This window comes from Brienomyrus brachyistius, chromosome 12 (genome assembly GCF_023856365.1).
Source record: "Brienomyrus brachyistius isolate T26 chromosome 12, BBRACH_0.4, whole genome shotgun sequence".
Lineage (NCBI taxonomy): Eukaryota > Metazoa > Chordata > Actinopteri > Osteoglossiformes > Mormyridae > Brienomyrus > Brienomyrus brachyistius.
Window position 1 is genome coordinate 1,255,406 of NC_064544.1, and position 23,316 is coordinate 1,278,721.

Genomic DNA, 23,316 nt, shown 5'->3' on the forward strand with positions numbered 1-23,316 from the left:
AATCACGGTCTGTATCCTGTCCCATGAGCAATGTACCTCCCATCACTTAGGTGTTCATCAAGGTCCTGTCCTCGGCCTAAAGTGTTCCTCATGTTTCTTGCTTCAGTCTAAAATGTTCCTCATGTTTCTTGCTTCAGTCTAAAATGTTCCTCAAGAGTTCTCCCCAAACGAGCTTGATGGGCCGAATGACCTTCTATTGTCTGTAAATTTCTCATGTTCCTGTTTCTGCGTCAGCCTCAGTTGGCTTCCTCTGCCTTTAACCAGAAGTGCTTATTAAGCTTCTGCCTTAGACTGAAGCTTTCAATTAAAATTCCTCATGTATTCTTTACCTTTCTTCCCATACACTTTCACAGACAGAATGTATATAATGGTCGAAGAATGAAATCACTCCAAACCCCTGACAACAGACATATAGTATCAAGCGAATGATCTTCCAATGAACAAGTCACAGTGGAAAAGTCAGAGAAAGATACAGAAAAAAATCAGCTCAGTTTAATCATGTTCAAGTTTTCTTTGTTGCCTGTTTTCTCATACCTACACCCCAGCCCCAGCATGGTCACATACTTGCGAGTGGCTCCGAGCCCCAAGGAGGAACCTCGCTTCTTTGGGGGGGGGGGGGGGGGGGAGTGTGTGCAGAAATCGTAGTAAAACACAGATTGAGACGGAGGTTCCTTGACGCGGAACTGAATTCCCAGTTTGTGTGAGCGTGCGTGTGAGGGGCTTCTCGAGATTTATGCTAGGAATCGGAAGCACGGGGGATTGATTATATTTCATGTACAATTTATTACGGTAATTACCGATGCTTTCAGCTCTCCAATTAGAATCTCGGTTTACAACAGTTTGTTTTTGTCAGTCTTGATCGCTCCAGCCTGCCATCAATGCGGAATTAAAAACCCAAGGTAACTCTTCTTTACCGAACCACAAATGTTATTATGAAGCGCAGTGATATGTACAATGTAAAGTCTACTTTATGGAGCTTCCCATAAACAGCAAAAAAATATACAGAGATGCTGTGAAGCACTATATGATCAATGACAAATAAATGTTTAACCATCATTTAAATGGTGTTCCGTTCTATTGCAGTAGCATATGAGGGCATTGAATGTATCTGGTAATTAGATTATCATACACTTGTAGGACTGAGGATGGAGATCAGCTCTCTATGGCAGCTGACATGATGGAGATTAAGGGGGGTGGGACCAACAAGCACTAGCAGGCCACGGCCCCATGAGGACGATGTAGACCCCGACAGGACCCCTCTGACTCTTTAATGGTACTTGCTCCGAGTGCCCCGACGCGGGGGCAGCCTGTTTACAGAGCCGAGGCAGCAAACCCGCGAATCAGGAGCTTTGCAGGGGAACCTTAGTGAGCTTAGCTCCCTACTGCCCTTTGCCACACGGGGGCGCAAGGACCCCTAATGGAACGGCAGTGGGCTGACACATTGACGACTGTACTAAAGAGGCAGCTTAGTCACTTACACTGTAGTTTGTGTGTGACTCATGACTTTTCCCTTGTCCCTGTTGTCATAATAAAAAGATGTATAAAGGATTTTACACAGCCACAAATAATACAGATAAACCAGAATCCATTTAATAGAGCAGACCAATTACGGAGGGAAAAAAGACCCTTCCTGCATACGGCTTAGTCAATAGCAGTTGTGTTTTTTTTTTTTCCTTTTTTCTTCGGTTAGATGTGGGAAGTCTTTTTGTCGGTGAAGATAAGAGTGACGTTAGGAAAGTCTGACACCTTATACCTATTGAACGGGAGCAAGAGTATGAGGATCTGCTGACACCGTCGTGGTTAAATCTCATCTTTCCTCAGAAATAGTTTGATGGTAACTTTGGGGAATCTGCCCCCCCCCCCCCCCCAGTTCTCTTTGAGGCCCACCCACGCCGCAAAGCTGGAAACCCGTCGTTTTATAATCGTTTAAATGTAAACCTGCGTAGAGAGTGGACATCTGTCACGGCAGCACGGCTTTCAGATTGATTCATTAGTCGCTGATGCTCGGGGACCCGCATTCGCACCCCTGCGCGTCTCTCTGACGGTTTCCAGCTGGCTCCCACATGTCCTTGACAAACCAGCGCCATCGTAATCAAAGACAGCCCGGGCGTCGCCCGAAACCCATCATCTGAGCCACCGACAAACTTCATTTGCTGAAATGCCTGACTCACAGACAGCAGAGGGATTAAATTATTCATCAAGGGCTCATCGGGGGCAAAAAACAATCGATTTGCATAACACAGGAAACCCAGAGAATCTCCCAGGCGGCTGCGCTAGCATGTCGCGCTTCATTTTTGACACTTTTGGGCACATTTTTGGCCTCCTTGTAATTTTTCACGTGCACCGAATTGCACCCATGGTGCGGCGGGCCCTTCATTGCATCGGAGGTGAACGAGGGGGTTTAATGTTGCCACACGCATTCCTGTCAGGCAGCACGTGGACGCCTCCATCTGCCACCTGTTGCTTTAAAAATGTAACCATCGTAAATGCTCAGGCATCAAGCGGGCGACGCTTCGCGGCAGGGGTGTTTTTGAAGCCGCGCTGTAAACGTGTGCTAAAATAGGAGACTCTTCTCTCCTACTACGCTATTTTTGATCAGGCGTTACCGGCTGGAGAGGGGTTCAGTATGCGAGCGGCTCTGAGGGCACGACACCCTGAGTGCGTATGACTGCAGGCAGCTCTGAGGGAAAGACGAACGATAATGTGATCGTGGGATTCGGATATCTCTGACGGGGTGGGGGGTTCGTGAGGGATTGTGGCTCATGGGGGGGAGTTCGTGTGTAATTGTGGCTTGGGGGGCAGGTAACGTGGAATTGTGGGGGCAGAAAGATCAGGAGATGTTTCTGATTGAGTGAAGTAGTCCGTGTCAGTGTGAAGAAGGAACGGGGGGGGGGGTGGTTTTGAGCAGCTCATGTGGTTCCCAATACGATCTTCACTGCTGCCCCTACTTCCCCTTTGTCCCCAGCAAACATCAACATCCAATTCTTCTTGGATGGGGGGGCACCAGCGGTTTGCTAAGTCAATACCCCCTCAGAAGATGGCGACCTAAGCAGTCACCTATGTCACTAGTTTTGGGGTAAGGGTTTGATGGACTCACTCACCGTGTGATTAGGCCTGAGTGTCACTGGCAGCCCGTCCTCTGAGTAGTGCGTCTCCGTGAAGTCTGGGCCCAGTAGGAGACTGCAGGAGAAGGAAGAGCACAGGCTGAAGCCACTCCCACCAAAACAAATACAGCAGATGTCACTCAGGCTGAAGCCACTCCCACCAAAACAAATACAGCAGATGTCACTCAGGCTGAAGCCACTCCCACCAAAACAAATACAGCAGATGTCACTCAGGCTGAAGCCACTCCCACCAAAACAAATACAGTAGGTGTCACTCATTGTGAAGCCACTCCCACCAAAACAAATACAGGAGGTGTCACTCATTGTGAAGCCACTCCCACCAAAACAAATGCAGCAGATGTCACTCAGGCTGAAGCCACTCCCACCAAAACAAATACAGGAGGTGTCACTCATTGTGAAGCCACTCCCACCAAAACAAATACAGCAGTCACTCAGGCTGAAGCCACTCCCACCAAAACAAATACAGGAGGTGTCACTCATTGTGAAGCCACTCCCACCAAAACAAATACAGCAGTCACTCAGGCTGAAGCCACTCCCACCAAAACAAATACAGTAGGTGTCACTCATTGTGAAGCCACTCCCACCAAAACAAATACAGGAGGTGTCACTCATTATGAAGTCACTCCCACCAAAACAAATACAGCAGATGTCACTCAGGCTGAAGCCACTCCCACCAAAACAAATACAGGAGGTGTCACTCATTATGAAGCAACTCCCACCAAAACAAATACAGCAGATGTCACTCAGGCTGAAGCCACTCCCACCAAAACAAATACAGCAGATGTCACTCAGGCTGAAGCCACTCCCACCAAAACAAATACAGGAGGTGTCACTCATTATGAAGCAACTCCCACCAAAACAAATACAGTCCGTGTCAGTCAGGCTGATCTCATCCATTATCTTTTTGCGTCTCCGACCCAAGAGCAGCCACCTGGACCCCAGAGGTCCCAGAGCAGCTACCTGGTACATGCTGTTCTCGGGTCGATCCGTTCCAACAGAACCTACTCCATCCAGCCTCTCGTTCTCAAACACACTTCACTTAAGGGGCTGAGTCACAGCGAGCCTCACCAAAGCAGAACCGCTGAGCTATTTTTAAGCAAATGAAGTACCGTTAAAAACTATGTGGCCAATCGGCGCACAGTCGATAATGTTGCTGCGGGATTGGAGCGGTGCGGGGGCCTGTGATGCCACAGAGACATACGGGGACCAAGAGGCAGGAACTGCAGGATTCCCAGAGGAACCAGGATGATGTCATGCAATAAGAGTGGGGGACACAGATGGGGTGAGCGGCTCCCATGCCGGCTGCCACATACAAAATAAGCCCAGAGTCTCGTAAGGGGAGAGGCGTGGACATGCCTTTGGTCGACACCCAGACAAGGCTGACAGGTGCTGCCCCCTGGTGTCACACTAGGGTGCCGTCAGGAAAGACAAGGTCTGATTGCTATAAATAATAGACGCATGGGTGTATACAGGGGCGTGGCCACAGGGCCACTGGCACTAGCTGAAATCTGATTGGATAGTAGAGTCCCTCAGCTGAAAGCTGATTGGTCCCTGGAGTGCCTCCTCCCTTGTCACTCACTGATTCAAAACATATCATTGGCTAATGGCAAGGTTTGACCCTGTGTATGAATCAAGCCCCCTCATTTGCCGCTCACCTTTAAACATCTTAGCCTAAGACAGATAACAGGAAGGGGGCACTTGCATTGGGAGGGGAATGGGACTGGACCTCACGGACATTGGTACATGCCCTTCCTCGTACCCGCCCCCCCGGGATCTAATTTGGTCGCGTCCCCAGAAGAAGCTGCAGACGGGAAGCCGGCAGGTGGTCGCCGTGCACCGATAGCCAGGAGGAGCCGGAACGTTCCGGAACGCCGGGCCGGCTTGCGATGACGTCCGGGATCGGCCGTTCTGGGCTGCCTCCCAAGCTGCCGCTCCCTCCCAGCATGCTTTGTGTTCGGCTTCCCGTCCAGGCTCATGGTCTCCTGGCCTGACGGCTTTAAAAACGTGGCTTCGGTGAGAGAATGGAGCTGGAGAGACCGCAGCATGAAAGTGCCCTTTGAAGATAAACTGTTTTGTCAGCTACTTGCAATCATCAATTTTTGTTTCGATAAGAAACAAAACACAAAAAAGTCATAGAACAAGAGGCATTATTCTGCAATTAAAGTGTAAAATGAGGAGCCCGGTGACGGCAGTGACAGAAATGAGAATGCGAGCAGCTTGGGGAACGAGGCGCGGGAACAAAGAAAGCACCTGACTCACGTCTGCAGTGCGATTGGCTGATTGCCAGCTGTCTGTCATGCCTCTGTGCACATTTATTCATTTAGCAGGTCCTTTTATCCACAGCAACTTACAATTGAGGAAGCAGGGTCAGACGGTCCCTGGAGCATTTGGGGGGTTAGGGGCCTTGCTGAAGGTGACATCACTCTGCTGGCCTTGGGATTTGAACCAATTTTAACCCAGAGAGCCACAGGGGAGGAGTCACTCGGGGGCCAATCAGCTTTCAGTTATGGTCAGCCCCATCCCAGTATACTGCCCTGCTTATGATGGAGAGAAGGCACTGGCAAACAAAGCAGAAAAGGAAGGGGGGGGGGGGTGAAGACCAAACAGTTGCTACTGTGGGTGCAGAGACGCTGGGATTCATGCCCCCAGGCTGTGAGTGAAATGTGACCCAGAGCTGACAGCAGGCGCTTCTCAACTCAAAGGACGCCATCAAGTGGTGCCGTACAACTGACGTGCGCGTTAAATATTTATAAAGCAGGGGGCGCTGCTGCTCCCTTTCAGTGAACAGTCCCAAAGCGCAAGTGAGACCCGGCCCGGGCCGACAGAGTCATGTGACCTGGCAGGAAGTGAAGCTGGTGAGGAGGATTCAGCACGAGGAAAACGTGCGGGCATATCGGCATGGCCCTGGGTCACGAGGAGGGCACTGGTGGGGGATGGCTTCAGGGATCGGGGGCCCAATGGGGGGGCCGAGAGTGAAAAGCCCATTTCATATACTGGTGAATGAAAGGGCGTGTCAGCTGACCCGGCTCTGACCAATGACGTGAAGGCCCCGCCTCCCCATATCTCACAGATCTCTTTAAACAAACCAGAAAATGATCACATGACTGTTCCATGCTCCCCTGCCTATTCAGTGGGTGGAAGCAAGATGACTTCTCAAGGATGATGGCTGCGAGGTTATTATACCCAATCCGTGCTGTTCGCCAGTCCGACCCGTAACCCTGTTCCAAGGTAGCTGGGCTGTGGACCATGTGCCAGGGATCTCCATAGATCATTAATGGCGTGGTTCATAAACAGAGCCAAGGATCCTCCCTTCCCGAATCCGCCTCATTAGCCGTCCCATGGCGGCTGACTGTAATGCGTGAAACTGAGCGTGCAATGAAGCAGACCCAGGGGCATAATACTGACGAGGAACTAAATGGCCTCGTCTTACCGGTCAAAAGGGACGCATCGAGCTGATGAAAGACATGGATCCCCTGTGTGCGTCTTAGCCACTCCGGAGCAGTGACACGTCTGTGTGGCCGACACCTTTCATCTGACACCACCTCCAGGCCACACCCCTCGTCAGTGATGGGACCAGCCCCCCCCCCCCCCCCCCCCCCAGATCCAGAGCGGCCTGGAATATGGCGACTCGCGGAAGGTGCGAAATTATTAATGCCGATGTCAGCCCTGATTACGGGGTTTGCCGCGTCGGCACTCGGCTGCCTTTGTAATCATTCTCTGTTGCCGGTGGGTTCTAGCGTCTTCCAGGGGCTTCCGGGGACCAACTGGTGGCCTGTGTCTCTGTCTGGAGATGCCAGGTTACCCGGAGACACAGGAGTGCTGAGGAATTTGACTGCTGATGGGCACGGCTTTGTCTCCGTTTGATGTCTCCCGGACTGGAATTAGCCTCATTAAAAGGTGAACCGTGTCAAATCCCGCATTTTCGCAAGAGCAGCAAGTGGCTGTGAGCCTGTGCTTCTGTAATATATGAGCTTATGCTACTGTTTCAGAATGTGGGGTCCTACACACCAGCCCATCTCACAGAACTGCTTATTCACACACTCTTGCCAAGTGCTCTGTTGTGAAAGGCGCTATATAAAAGTCCTCTGGTGGACTGGCGCCTCATCCTGGGTTATTCCTCTACCTTAAATCAGACAGGCCCCAGACCCCCACAACCAAGGGGAAGTGGGTGTGGAAAAAGGACGGAGGAATCCAGTACAGGGTCATAGTGGGCCTGGAGTGGATGCCAATCCATCACAGAACACACACAGTGCAATTTAGAATTTTCAATTCACCCAAATGCATGTTTTTGGGCTGTGGAAGGAAATGGCTTAAAAACAAATGGAACATGCAGAGCACTCTCACATACTGGGGAAGAGACTCGAACCCACAACCCTAGACGTGTGAGACTGTAGCACTAATTGCTGACTCACCATGCTATATACAACTTGTCTACAAAATAAAGCAGAATATGCTATAATTAGGGAATAAATGTCAGCTTAGGCCTGTCAATTTCGGAAAAATTGAACTGAAATGCGAGAAGCAAGTAACTGACCCAACTGTCGCATTTTAAAGGGAAAAGCCTGAATCCGCCAATCAGCGCTGCATCATGTTCCCAGCAGAAAGACGGACACCCCCACCCCCACCTGGAAACGAAAGCTTCAAGGCTGTGGGGGAGTTTCACCAGATGGGGGGGGTGGTGTGACAGGGGTCGTAGACCCCCCCTGGTGTAGCAAAGACGTCCTGGCACCCGCCTGTCAGTGTGGAGAGGGTGACGTGGGACACCTGAGGTCCACCTAAGGGGGTGGGGGGGAAGGGAGCAGGGGAGTAGAGAAAAGGTGACCCCCCCCCCCCCCCCCCTCCACCCTGCAGCAACGCAGAAAGCAGCCCCGTTCAGAAAGAAGACTGCTCGCCTACACAAGCTAGCGTCTGTGGGGATAACAGGCAGGGACTGGCTGCCATTTTCACTGTCACGGGACGTCAGCTGACAAGGATTTTGGGCCAGGAAATTCGGGAAGGACGACGGGATAAAGCCCTTCGGATGAAATATGGAGGGACATCACTTCACGATATACATTACACATATAGAATTTAAGATTTCACAAAGCATCATTCCTCAGCTACGCTATTTTACCTTTTAATTTCACTTGTCATTTGTTTACCCTCCCCTGGGGTATATTACCAGCTAACAAGTTAAATAAAGGTTTAAAACGCATTTTTCCAGCTAGATATCACCAGTAAACCACGTAAAAGTGACATTGGTAACATGTCGCCTGTGATTCAGTCCCATCTTCTTCTTTGTTGTGCGATCCTTTGTCATTGCCGTTACGCTGAAAGGAGGATGAATATCGGAATCGCGCAGGCATCCGGGGAACGCAATCTCTGTGTAAACGGCCTTATTACTGCTGCATGAAAGGCAGGATGGGGAAAGCCTTGCGTTGGCCATGCTGTTCATCATATCTATTGTTTAATGGGAATGGATAGTTAAAAAGACATGTTTGTAACCACGGCGACTGAACAGCAGGGTGACCACGGATACGCAGTCCCTTACACCCTTGTGCAAATTAATTGAAACAAGTTGTCGCACAGACATGCATGGACTGGGACCTGCTGGTTTGCACAGCCAACAGGGCAGAGAGTACATTGAGTGTATGGACAGAGGAGGCAGTGTGCCCACAGAGTGGCAGGCCTGCTCGGGTGGGGTTAGAGCTGAGTGGATGGACAGAGGAGGCAGTGTGTCCACAGACTGGCAGGCCTGCTCGGGTGGGGTTAGAGCTGGGTGGGTAGACAGAGGAGGCACTGTGCCCACAGACTGGCAGGCCTGCTCGGGTGGGGTTATAGCTGAGTGGATGGACAGAGGAGGCAGTGTGTCCACAGACTGGCAGGCCTGCTCGGGTGGGGTTATAGCTGAGTGGATGGACAGAGGAGGCAGTGTGTCCACAGACTGGCAGGCCTGCTTGGGTGGGGTTAGAGCTGAGTGGATAGACAGAGGAGGCACTCTGCCCACAGACTGGCAGGCCTGCTCGGGTGGGGTTAGAGCTGAGTGGATAGACAGAGGAGGCACTGTGCCCACAGACTGGCAGGCCTGCTCGGGTGGGGTAAGAGCTGAGTAGATAGACAGAGGAGGCACTCTGCCCACAGACTGGCAGGCCTGCTCGGGTGGGGTTAGAGCTGAGTGGATGGACAGAGGAGGCAGTGTGCCCACAGACTGGCAGGCCTGCTCGGGTGGGGTTAGAGCTGAGTGGATAGACAGAGGAGGCACTCTGCCCACAGACTGGCAGGCCTGCTCGGGTGGGGTTAGAGCTGAGTGGATAGACAGAGGAGGCACTGTGCCCACAGACTGGCAGGCCTGCTCGGGTGGGGTTAGAGCTGAGTAGATAGACAGAGGAGGCACTGTGCCCACAGACTGGTAGGCCTGCTCGGGTGGGGTTAGAGCTGAGTGGATGGACAGAGGAGGCACTGTGCCCACAGACTGGCAGGCCTGCTCGGGTGGGGTTAGAGCTGAGAGGATGGACAGAGGAGGCACTGTGCCCACAGACTGGCAGGCCTGCTCGGGTGGGGTTAGAGCTGAGAGGATGGACAGAGGAGGCACTGTGCCCACAGACTGGCAGGCCTGCATGTATGCTCATTTTCTCAAACCCTGAGCTTGGAGGAGCCCACACAACTGCAGTTCTGACGTATGCTTTGAGAAATTCCGGTTGGAGTAAACTAGACAGGAGTGTGATCTGTTTGTTCTGTGATACATATTTAATCAACACCACACCATGAGTTTTTTGAGGACTATACACAAGTAGGTGAATGTAGAAGAATGATCCGGAAAGTCATGCGACTCTCAAACACGACCTATCTTTTTAAACGTCAGTTGATTCAGGCACTGTCCGGGACACCTCAGTTGTGGATTGCCATCTCAGCGATCTCCGGGTCTGCCTGAAGTTGAGAAGCGAGTGTGGTTCACAGGGCTGGGACACATCTCAGCCTCTCGCATTTGTCAAATGGTGGAGGCGAAACTGCTTTAAAAACACAACACGCCAAGTCCGCTGGGTTTAGGGAGCAGGACCGTGTCCTCAGAGAAGATAAAATGCCAACAGGAGACCCAGGGGGATACAGGAAGCCTGGAGACAGTAGCTTAATGTCACACTCAGCAGGGCAGAGGTGATTCTAGGATTTCTTAAAACTGGGGAGTGAAAGACGGGCCATAATGGTGCGTTCGATTATTTCTCTCCAACTCGGACGAGAATGTCATGGAACGTCACGAAAAACATCACTTCCCGTCGGAAAGACGCCCCTTTTATGTCGGACGGAATTTTCTTGTCCGAGTTTCCCCTGTGAAGTAATTTCGACATGGCGGCTTGCACGCTCAACAGTAATTCTATTTTATGAATCTTTAAAATGTTTATTTTGTTAAATGTATTAATAGTTATCAATGTAAATGCATGTGTTCGATTTAGAGAATAGCATATCGTGACCGTAAACCGTATCCTAGCAGCAATATCAGATTGTTACCAGACTTGTTGGGGTCTTTGCTTTGTTTGTAGGTTGTTTGAACCTTGAAAAAAGAATATCGCTACGATAATCTGCGGGGCAGATTAAATGCTGGAAATTAAATGCTTTTTTTACATGCTGATGTCAGGAGTTGTTAAAAAGAAGGCGTGGTTTGAAAATATATGGTTTATTTTTGGAAATTAATCCAATTAAACCCCCCCCCCCCACACACACACCAAACCCCCAGAATTTTGTGACTGACGTGGGGTTGGAAACCCTTACAATGCAGGGTCAGGATGAGCCTGGGGGCTGCCCCAGAAGGGGGCACCTTGGGGGCAAACGGGGCCCCTTGTAAATGAAATGGGTCCATTGCACACACTCCCAAAATGTTCACACTAAGGGCAATTCAGAGACACCAATCCTTCCATCGATCCATCTTCCATAACCGCCTGTCCTCTTCAGGGTCATGGGAGACACCAATTCACCAAAATAAATTATTTTGGGACTGGGGTGAGAAACCAGGGTCCCTGGTGTAAACCAGGCGGAACTCATAAACCCCCCTCCCCCAGTCCTGGAGGTGTGAGTCTACAGCCGAACACATGGCTCCAGGGCGCCGCCCTGCAGTGAGGGAAGTGATCCAGAAATTATTATATTTAAAAAAAACAAAAAACCTGAAGCTCTGACAAATATTGCAAGAGAAAAATCCTCGCTGGACACCCATCGTTTGCGACGCACCTTAAGCGGGTTACGCTGCCAGGAAGTCATCACCCGCAGGATGTGATGCAGTTTAACTCGATACATGCTCTGGTGCCCCATGAACGGGCTCTGCGGGCCGGCTGACCTGCTCTGTGCTGCCTTTTCCTGCCTCGCTGCTAGAACAATAATCTTTCTCTTTCATTTAACCTGTGGTAAGGTTTCTGAAAAAGCGCTTTGCACCCCTCCCCTCCCAAACAGGAGGAAGTGTAGACAGGATAATGATCATTTTATCTGCTCTCTCCTGCGAGACTCGCTCCGGTGGGTATGGCACAGCATGGGAAGTGGAGGATGGAAGGGAGCTCTTATGTGGGAAAAACCCTCAACTGCAAAACCCTACCAGCTCCTCAGAACCAACACTATTTATTAGCAATACACCCAACCCTCTGTACTGAACACTTGTGCCATGCACAGTGGCATTGTTTACCACTATGGCTGGGAACTGCCAGCTAGCCCATGATACAGTACTCATCAAGATACCAGTGTCACGATTCACTGCGTCATAGTGCATCATGATATTACCACTGATATTACTCATGGTTAACAGTCCAACATTGAAATAATGTAAACTTTCAGACATACGAATGTCTTAGACCTTAAACTGATGCTGAATAATGAGTTACGAACATTTCAAGTTACGAACGGCCTTTCAGAACTTAATCTCGTTCGCAAGTAGAGGAGCATCTCTACTAATACTTACAGGTTATTTTATAACAGGCTAAATTTAATTAACAAACATTAACATCCTTTTATTACGAAGGATGAGTCAGTATCTTCAGTGAAGTTGTCGGACATTTCAGCACCGAGTTGCATAAACCATGCATGTCTTTATGCAAATATAAAGTGTATATTTCTATTTTTAAAGCAGCAAATGTAGAAAAAATAAAACACAGAATGAAACGTTTGCATGCACTGTAATATTTCAGAGGTGGACACTTTGCTGCAGTTTTGCATTACAGTGCACAAAATATAGGCTACATGAAAAGTATATTTTTAATCAGCAAATGTTGAAAGAAATGTTTGCAAAATAAAACATTGGGCTCGACTGGCATCAGTTTTAAACGGTACTGCAATAAATCAATAAATCAATGCAAAGGTTCAAAATCATTGATGAAAAATAGTGACAAACTGAATTGCAACTGGGGGTGGCATGGTGGTGCAGTGGTTAGCACTGTTGCCTCACACCTCTAGGACCCGGGTTCGAGTCTCCGCCTGGGTCACATGTGTGTGGAGTTTGCATGTTCTCCCCATGTCGTCGTGGGGTTTCCTCCAGGTACTCCGGTTTCCCCCCACAGTCCAAAAACTAGGCACTGTCTAATTGGACTAATTGGACTAACTGTCTAATAGGAGGCTAATTGGAGTTATTAAATTGCCCGTAGGTGTGCATGAGTGTGCCCAGAGATGGGCTGGCCCCCCATCCTGGGGTGTTCCTGCCTCGTGCCCATTGCTTCCGGGATGGGCTCCGGACCCCCCGCGACCCAGTAGGATAAGCGGTTTGGAAAATGGATGGATGGATGTATTAATGTCAGCGATATGTATGACCAGACACTCCAGAAGAGATCCCATGTGCATACTTAGCGAAATAAAGGTAATTGTGTTTCTGAGAAATTTTGGTCTCGCACAGTGGTACCACACAGGGGTAGAATGGTCAGGAGGGTGAGAAAGGGTAACAGGGAATGAGCAAAGTGTGGGCTTCTGAACTGACTTCCAGGAGGCACGACAAAAGTCGGCTTTATGTCGAAAATGAGGCACAGCTGTGTGAATGAGCTCCTGACCTCAAAGCTCAGATCTTCGCTATTTCAGATGTATTACCCACACCTTTCATGGTACCTTCCCAATACACAGTTCCGTTAGCATTAAAGGCATTTACTCTGCTTCAGATGAGAAAATTACGACCTCAATTATTTTCTGTGATATAAAAAAAAAAAAAACATGCCATTTGAATCCAGGAATATTTCCACTTAAAAAAACTCAATTTAATCAGCTTTTTATCTGTTGTAATTACCTGAAGTGACAGTGCTGTGGAAACAGAGCCGCACAAACACAGCGCTTCCGATGAAAGGCAACGGAAATGACAAACGCAAGCAAACCACTGACCAAAATAAGCAGCAACAGCTCAGCTTAGTAAATCAGCTTGGATTTTACGCCAAGTCTAGTGTTTGGCCTTCGGGTACAATGGCCCGGCCACCCCACACAGGAACCTCTGCCCCCCATTACTCACGACTCAGAGAAAAGCTGTATCCTGCTTCCGCTTCCTCCCCACCCGACCCGCTCACTCCTCCCCACCCGACCCGCTCACTCCTTCCTGCCCGATCGCGGCGGGTGGCCTGACCACAAGCTAAGGCGTCCGCTTCCTAGGATGCGACGGCAAAGACGGAACAGCTGGGAGACCGAAACAGAGGTCATTTGGGAATCAAGAGTACAGGCCCGACGTAGGCTGCCTACAGCAGAGGGGACTCAATGCATTCTGGGTAACACGAGAGCCCAGGTAATAACCCCCTCTGACAAAGAATGTAACAATAACTCGATAATAAAGTTCAATGCAAGTCATATCAGGAGATAAACATCCACACACCATACAGTAGAGGGGACCCAATGCATTCTGGGTACCACGAGAGCCCAGATAATAACCACCTCCGACAAAGAATGCATTGATAAGTCAACAATAAACCTCTATGCAGTGTAGCATCAGAAAATAACCATCTGTATACGTTGGTGTTCAAAACGCTTGATGAAACATATGCCGAGAGAATGGGGCGAATGCTACGCTAACGAGCAGCTAAATCACAGATTAAACCCTGTGATTAATCAGTGACACTGTGAAGATATCAGGGCTCAGGGAACTGAAGCATGCAAAGACCAAATGTTTTTCCATGTGTGGCTATTGCTGGCCAAACCAGTAGAATATCTCTCCTGAGGAAACATTCAATGTTATAAATATTTGAAAATGACCATTTGGGGGAAAAGAAGTTAAAATTGTATTAAATTAGAAGTAAAAACATAAATGAAAAAGTAGAAAGCAAATAATGTAAATATCCATCCTTCCAATGTTAAGCAAACACTAGTGCCACATTGGAAACTAAAAACAGTCGGTTTGTCGGTCATTGGAAAACAATCAGCAGGAAGTGAGAACGAGTTGGAGTTCATGATTTGTTAAAAAAAGTGCCTCTAAAGCAGCCGACAGGGTAGGTATCCATTACTTCGCTGCATGTGGAGCAGTAATATGTCTTTGTACGGACTTAGGAATACAATGAAAGAATGACAAAGGAGAAATTAATAAATAATGGTTCCTGAAATATTTATTCTGGCACAAAGCCCCTTCCTGACCCAAAACGCAGGACAATGTGTGGCCTGATTTATTTCCAAAACCGCTCCACCGACACGGGTCCTTGGAGAGCTAATTATTGCAAGCGACGGCAAAGCACTGAGGGAGGGGGGGGGGGGCTTCAAGCGTAGCGGATGTTGGGTGGGTGCGTGACAATTGACCTGTCAACATTGCAGGTGACCAGAAGGTCCCCACTGCTACAAACCACCCCACGAGCTTCCCTTCCCGCAATCTGCAGTGACACTTCAAGGCTACTGGCCCGAACAAAGGCATCTGTCGAAGGACGCCGTTCTACAACGATCTAGCTGCTGACTGATCCCACATATATCCGGATTGCGATGTTCTGTCGATAATGTTCCGACTTCAACCCCGCTGATGGCAATGAGCGTTCGGACTGACAGGCAATAAAGCTCGTTGACTGAAGGCAGCTCACGTTGTTCGATAAGAGAAAAAAGCTCTTGGGACTCATCAAGGCTCAGACTCCCCCCACACCCTCGGTCAAGCCTTTTAGGGACAAACACACGTAATATTTATCGGTAGTAGTGACAGGTGGAAGCCTCTAAGTGAGGCACGAATAATCCAAGAACTGTCCCAAAAGCATGATTCAAGTTGGCTGGTTTTATCTCTTCAACGGGGGGATTTGTTCGTTTGTTGACAGTATATTCATTTCATGATTATGTTTAAATAAATCATTATTAATAATATTAATTTCTACATTCGTAAACCGCCAATATGCTACGAGAAGGGTGTCATTAAATCAGCATATTTGTAGTGTCTCTGAGAGGCGGCGGGTACAGCGGTGTTGGAGTCACACTGCCAGCGGAGCCGGTTTTATCGCTTGTTATTTTCAGGTGGGTGAAACGTGTGATTTAAACTGCCGGCAGGACGCGATTACACTTTCGCAGTTAAAGCCTTTGTGCAGCCGGAGCGTCTCAAATGGGAGCGAAGCAATTTCCATCGGTTAGCGAGGCTGACACCTCCGCCCGACGAGGCTTTCGGAGGTGTCAGTCCCTAATGGAGCCTGGCTACAGGACGCGCCCCGCGACTCGGCACCTTCTGCATATCGCCGGGATCCCGCCCCGAGTAAACGGGCCCCTCGTACGCTTCTTAGACAATCACATCGGCCCTCCACGTAAAGACGTCCGTTTCGGATTAGTGGTGTAAGGCAGGCTGCTCGATTTCGGGCATGATCAAAACAAAGGTTGAAATGCCAGCTCCATGCAGATTAATCCCCGAGGAGAGCCGCTTAGCCGCGAGTAAATAAACACCCTCACTTCCAGTCGGAGTCTTTCAAGCCTTTTCTGCGGCAAGACTCTGCCGCCTAATTAACACCTAGCAGCATTAACTCACAGCAGCAAGACTTAGGAACAAACCCAGCATTTACTCTGCTCTCATTGTTAACGACTCTAAAAATGCATCGTCACCAAAAAAAAAGACACATTAAAAACCGAGAAGTGACTGCAGCAATATAGAATTCATACACAACACTTGCAGAATTACCCAGAATCCTACTATTCTAAAGCCGAACTTGTGTGTGGCTGTGTACGAATAACTCCGCACAACTTGAATATTATGTCTTTACATTTTCAAGATATTTAAAACATATTCAGAAGCTCTGTTTTACTGACTCAATGCTGGTAAAAGCAGGTAGATTAAATTCACATACGTGGCAGAGCCTATTAAAATAAACAGGAAATATACAGGGGCTCATTAGGGGGTGACCTTAAGGCTGACTGTGCAGGGAATAAGGGGGCAATCACGTCCTGTCCGGCTCCACAGCGCACGTCTCCTGACAGCAGTGCCTCCTCAGGCACCCTGAGATGAGCAGGATTACCGGCTGTGTCATTTTTTAATTTGCTCATCCTGTCTCCCAACCCGGGGGAAACCCACACACCTCACAGCACGCCCATTGCATTTTTAAAAGCCAGGTATTTTTATTGTGTCGGATTGGGGCAGAGTCTTCTGGAAATGAGTAGACCTTCTAGCATTCGAACCCGTAACTCGTGGGCGAGGGGGGGGGGGGGGTGTTACTCCACGCCATCTGCACGGGAGGCCTTGAACTTGTCAGAGACGGTGAAATGGAACTTCTGTACCTAACCTGTAATCAGTTCTCCATATTTGTCAGGTGTACCAATTATGACTGCCTAAGGAGTCCGAGAAAGGCAGCACATCTCGCAATCTTATCCCATTTAAATGGGAGACACCCAGGGGCTCCTTGCTACTATAGCTGAGGAGAAGTCCACATGGATGCAGCCATGAAGGCGTCTCCAGCAGTGCCTGACTGAAATGAGGAGGCTGAAAGTGCTGACAGGCAGGGAGGCTGAGGCGTACAGACCACACAGATGCAGCCATGAAGGTGTCCCCTCTGGTGCCTGACTGAAAGCGAGAAGGCTGAGTGGGATCTACCACACAGATGCAGCCATGAAGGTGTCCTCTGCAGTGCCTGACTGAAATCGCAGAAGGCTGAGCGGTCTACAGAGACTTTACGTCACCGAGTCCCAGGCCCTTTCTGTCCCTCTCAACGCGGCTATTTACTTCCCAGCCGCCCCCTTCACCTCCCCCACCTTCCCCCTCTGCTGGCGCCACTCCAGGCCGGCCCCATTTCCTCAGCGGACAGCCTGCCAGCTGGCCCTAAGCAAGAGAGCAGTGGGAGACCCGTATAAAAAAAGCCCCCGTTGAGCTCAGTGCAACTACCCCCCCCCCCTTCACAGCTGAGTTCCTTCAGGGGCTCCGCCAGCTCGCCAGAACCCAGCTCCACTGACCTACTTTCTCCAGGGCCAGACGAAACCGCTGGGGCTGCGGTGCTGTTCTTGAGGCCCGGCTGGGGTTAATGCTCATGTGGACTGGAGGCCAGACCAGACTGGACCCTTTGCTGGTAACTCAGCCCTTTTCTGGTAACCCTGAGCGGACTGGTCTTACATTGACGATGACTAAGGTCCTTTCAGAATAATATGACGTCAAAAAAACAGGACGAAAAAAATGGCCGTGGGTTTTACAAAGGTAACCCTGGTTACGTATTAAATCGTGCATGAGCTTTGTTACACGACACAAAGGATGCTACCACTCACTCATCCGGGGCACCGATCCAAGAACCTAGAAACACCTTACAGGATTTATAAATATTTGAGTCCATCTTATAGAAACTCATTTCAGTGACATCAAGCTGAGCCAACGCTTCTCCACGAATCCTAGCAGAGTGTAGCCAGGCCACCCAAACCAGCAGGACCACTGCAGACGGACCCAGCTGCAAGGTTTCTCAGGAGTCGGCGCATGTCGGCTCAGTTCCTCAGAACGGCACGTATCAGGCAGCCCAGGCCAGAAATGCTCTCTGCAGGGTGGACGGACTTGGCTTCCCAGAAGCACCAGGAAGCAGCGACAGGCTCACGCAAAAGGGGAGAAACATGTCGCCACACGAGCTACGGCCTGAGCAGGAAGCTGATTAAGCTGACGTCTTCTTCTCAGCGTCTATTCTTATGCGAGATGTTTCCTGCATCCTCTGCAAAATTAAACCACAACTGCTCTGCTTTCTTGTTCTGCTGTCCTGTACTCGACCTGCAGGTCAGATTGCACACTGAAACAGCTGAGTGTGTCCCAGCCAATCAGAAGCCACCATTCGCCCATTACCGATGGCTTTGTTAGTCCTTTCCTTCCTGAAACTGCATGTTTTTGTTTGTCCTTGATGATATATTTTGTGTTTTTTCCCTACCCCCTTGTGATGAAAAATGGGAAATCCCATAATAAGTTTGGATCCTAGGGACACTGTGTCACTGGCCCCAACTGAAAGCTGATTGGCCTCCTTCCCTGCCACTCTCAAAATCAAAGCATTTCATTGGCTAATGGCTAAAGGTTGGCCCCACTGTATGAATTACAGCCCCTCTTACACGAACATCCTTTAAAAATCCCAGAACTTCTCTGGTTGGGGCCTCCTTCCTAACTTCCGGTCCACCTGGCTGCGACCTTAAGTCCACCGGGCTTTTCCCGCATCTGCACTGCGATAAACTATCCAAAATGACGCATCACAACAGTAAACAATAAAGTATCGCAGCTCTAACCAAAGGACAACGCAACATCTGGCGCAGGGAGGCGTGGGGCATATAGCACATGGGTTAAAGCCCAGGGTATCTACAAAACACATACACATTCCAGTAAAAACTTGTACTGGTCCAGTTCTCCCCAACTATCGTGTGATGTTCTCTCCAGCATCACACTTTATTTCCACAGCTGCACATTCCTGGTAACCTGCTTGTTAAAACATTATTCAAGCTTTTAAAGTGACATTTGATGACCCCCTTAAAGACCCAACCCTGAATCCTACTCCTTCCATAAATATTATATTTTCCAGGAGAAAAGTCGCAGGTGCGATACGGCGGCACTTTCACAACTTTCTGGCTCTGCTGCATTTCATCCCGCACCTCTCCTCCAACTGCGCCCCCCCTCTCCTCTTGCCCTGACGCATCACGAGCGCGTGACACCTCCCGTCCGCCGACCCGTCATGTCGACCTGTCACTGCTCCCAGCCCATGGGAGAGCTGGTCAGGCTGTTTCAGAATCGGCTCTGTTAATGTGGAGGGGGGGGGGGGGGGGGTGGGGGCCGGATCATTTTATGGATGCAGAAATGGCCTTTCGCAGTGACGTCACCGCCTGCGTGGGAGCTGCGTCGGCTTGCAGCCCCCATGCCGGTGATTCCCACCGCATGGCGCCTTCAGAGCGGGAAGTGAGAGCCGTGCTACGGTAGGTGTGATGTGAGAGACACATGTGCTACGTTACACTATATATAAACCGGTTCCAATGGCCACACACACAGACACACACACACACACACACACACACACAGACATCCCGACTGCAATCACGGGTGTATCATCAGGGGGGATGCTAGGCTTTTTGTATGCTAGGGGGAAGATAATCTAAACAGAGAGGCCAACGTTATCGTTAACCAATGATATGTTTTGATTAGACATTGATTGACAGGGGAGGGGGGCAATCAGCTTTCAGCTGGGCCAGTGCCCCTTTGGACCTGCCCCTGTTTACGCCACTGCATATGATGACTGTACATCTAACTCCCCTCCTTCAGGAAAACACATTCCCACCCCGGTCCAGTAGCTTTTTTCTGTGAGTAAAAAACGTTGATGGATCACCAGATGTAAAGATCATGTTCTCGTAACGCGGAGACAGGCAATCCTGGTTTCGGGGAATCTTACAGACTCTGGCTGCATAATGAACTCGGAGTCTTCGCAGTCAGTGTTGTCAGTGGTGGGGAGAGTGTTTACTTGGAGGTGGGGGGTGGGGGATGGGTACTTACTGATTCCGCTCCACCTGCAGCACCAAGTCCCTCCCGTCAGCTGTTACCGCTACCTCGCCGCTGTCCGGGAAGAGGTCCTGGAAGTGGAGAGGCTGGTGAGGGGTCTTATCACGCACAGAGTCAAATAAACACACCTTCTCTGTGAGAGCCAGAGGAGGCTGATACTGCACTGTGACTCTCGCAAAAACCACACTTTTATCGAGGCCACGGCGGCACGCAACGTTCCCGTACGCGCATACACATCCACGGGAGAGCTCCGATTCTCCGCGACATCACAAAGTGCTCAGCCAGCTGAATTTATACACAACAGAAAACATGGCTTCGGAAGCTACCGACCAGTTAGTTCAATTCCATTATGACATCACAGTGACCGTATGCTAGCTTATTGTGGCTATTTTGAAATGCCACCTTTTTATATTGACAATAAAAAAAATCGTACTCGCTTTGAACATCTCCCACCATTGCTGGAACCACGGATGACACACGGCTATATTCCGATGAGTGACAAGTCATCTTTGTTCAATAGAGTCCCTCAGAGTGACTCACAGCGACTGTAATCTCTCCCGGCGAAGCGCCGACGGAAGATGACAGATTGATACGCGACGGTCACGTCGGCGCCTCCCATCGAGAAAGAATATCTCTGTATGCAAGATAAGCTCTTTAATCAACGGAACATGGGCAGAACCTAACTAGTTCGTAAATTAAAAAAAAAAAAAAACCCCAGGCTGATCACCTTGATGAATTACCCGCACCTGCAGATACTTCAGCGGTGGACGTGCCCACCTGCCATGTCAAAGTAACTTACGGGGGGGGAGAGATCTTAGGTGAATGTGAATGAAAGTGAACACAAGGGTTTCGCCACAAAGGAATAACTCAACAATAGTGAAATGCGTTCAGTGTTCGAGATGACCTGAGGTATTTATCGATCCCGCGGTTCTCCATAGTCCGTGTGTGTTTTATCTCTGTTCTATATTTCATGTTCTGTGCATGAGCACTAAAACCACAGATGTGTTGGTATCTTTCATTTCTCTCCTTTGTGCTCCTGTGTTCCTTCAGTTGCGACATTCTGGCATCCAGCAAACATAAAACCCCTTTACGGCCTGACAAAGAAGCAGAGACCTCGTTATAAAACAATAATTTCACATTTCTGCACTCAATTCTTCTGGAATATCAGCTCAGGAACCACACGCGTTGGATCTTGAGACTGCTCCCAGCAGGGCGTGAAGACGGAAATACAGATCTGTATCCTTTGCCTTCCAGAGCGTTCCCCTAGAAAGCCGTAGCCTACATACGCAAGAGATCAGATGCGTGGGTTCAAGACTTCCTCGCATGAGCAGCTGGCTCTATGAAGGAGTTTCATTTCAGGAGTCTCTGTTCATAAATCATCATTTGACAATGGCCTCTGCTATCGTTGCTCTGCAAGCCTGCGAGAAGCAGGAAAATCGTCAGGGATTGAGCACAGAATCCAGGTCACAGAAGCCTATGAGAAATGCAAAAAAACCATATTCTGTTCCTACATCAAGACCTCAGCTGAATGCTGGGGATAGCTCACCTTTGTAGTTTTGATATCATGCTCTACACAGGAACCCGTTGAATAAAACATCTACCTCCCCATTACAGACTTCATCTCTCACGCCTCATGCATCCATCGTGCATTAGCAAAATACTGCGATGACAATAATTACAAGCTGAACCCTCCAGGGTCCTGTTCAGTCCCTCCAAGGTACAGAAGACATTGGACGCGGTGGACGACGTGGCATCGAGTGTGGAATATGTCACAGCGACATCGAAAGTCTAAAAGCTCTCAAACAGCTTTCTCATATCTCAAAACTCAAGTATGAGATGTCTTTCAATTGCCAAAAGAGTCAAGAATAGAGCAGATAAGCAGTTCATTTAGTCTGCTGATCAGAGGGACAGATGGTTGAGTGAGTCATCCCCCCCTTCCCTGGCTGTCCTCGTGGGAACTTGACTACTAGCATGAATGTATAGGATCTACAGAAATGTCTTTTCTCTCCTTATATCTGCCAGCTATCTCCAATGGCAACAAATCATGACATACTGAAAACAGTACACCAGCCCGATTAGTGTATTCCTCAAACTTTCAGTAAGATCTTACTACAGGGTTCCCAAATTCCGGTCTTGGAGGGCCAGTGTGCAACACAGTTTGCAGATTTCCCTGTTCAGACTGGTTCTCCAGGACCGGAATTGAGGAATCCAGCCTTTGCTGCAAAATGCCAACCTAGACCGAAATATTAATCACGAACGGATTCCTAGAATATTTGTCCCGTTTTTGAGAGAACACAGCAATCATCATAACCTTGGTAAAAACTCAGTGAATTATTAGAGCTTCAAGAAGATCTTCACTCATTGTCCTCTCACATCTGAGTGGTGCCTTTAACACAGTTAATACTGTTAACAAACATGGCTGACGTACTGAATGCAAATGAGTTCATTTGCCATCATAAGCAAACAAATGAGGAAAAAATGTTTTGCGTTTCACGGCCTCCACCAAAAGTTAGGGAGATTCTCTGCGTTGCCCCCAGTTCATTCTTATTCTTTACTGCTGCGCTGTGACGACACCCCCGGAACGATTCTCTGAAAGTGTCACGTTCAACACAATGGTTTAAAATAAAGGCAGCAGAAGAGTAACAGTCAGCTTCCTCCGCCTGACAAGGCACGTTAGCGATTCATCATGAAAATGGGAACCGTCTGAAGACATCTAAAATCTCTGTGACCACCGTTCCACTTTTCAGCAAATTCTCCGTTGAGCGTTTTGATACCTTGTAAATAGATGTAGCTAAATATAGGAGGGTGACACGCTGGCTCGGTGGACTGCATTCTCAGCTCGCACCTACCGGGCTCGCTACTCTGCTTTAACCCCATAGTGCAAAGACTTGCAGTGCAAAGTGTTGTCTCAACAATGCTTGTGATTATGTGTACGCTGGGGCCGGATTCAGGCATAGGACAACCCCACTTTTGCCTGGGGCCCGATCGGCACAAGTAGGCAGAGACAAATTCATGGAAAAAAAAATATATATATATATATTCATATATAAAAGAATAATTACATAAAATTAAAAACAATTTTAAAACCTTATACATCAAATTTAATTGTTTATATGCAGGCAGCGACACGGCCAGCCCTGGATATACGTAGAATAGGCAGCTGCCTAGGGACCTGAATTACCTGTGTTTTAGAAGAAGTGAAATCATCATGAGTTTTCTTGGGGTGCCTCCCACGTAAAGTTCTGCCCTGGGCCCCTAAGAAGGCAGCGCATGTGTGTGTCTTCTGATGCCGTGCCTGTATGTCGCTTTGGGCAAAAGCACCTATTAAACAGACATAATGACTAG

At 49.0% G+C, this 23,316-nt stretch overlaps 1 protein-coding gene across 1 annotated transcript in view; it reads right to left on the reverse strand.

The window, feature by feature from the left end:
• LOC125705160 (disintegrin and metalloproteinase domain-containing protein 33-like) overlaps positions 1-23,316 on the reverse strand; it is a 97,488-nt gene that overhangs the window by 33,284 nt on the left and 40,888 nt on the right. Inside the window, exons 3-4 of the mRNA XM_048971567.1 lie at positions 19,966-20,042; positions 3,102-3,180 (exon numbers count right to left, since the gene is read on the reverse strand). Coding sequence (XP_048827524.1) covers positions 3,102-3,180; positions 19,966-20,042 — 156 coding nt within the window. The remainder of the gene's footprint in view (positions 1-3,101; positions 3,181-19,965; positions 20,043-23,316) is intronic.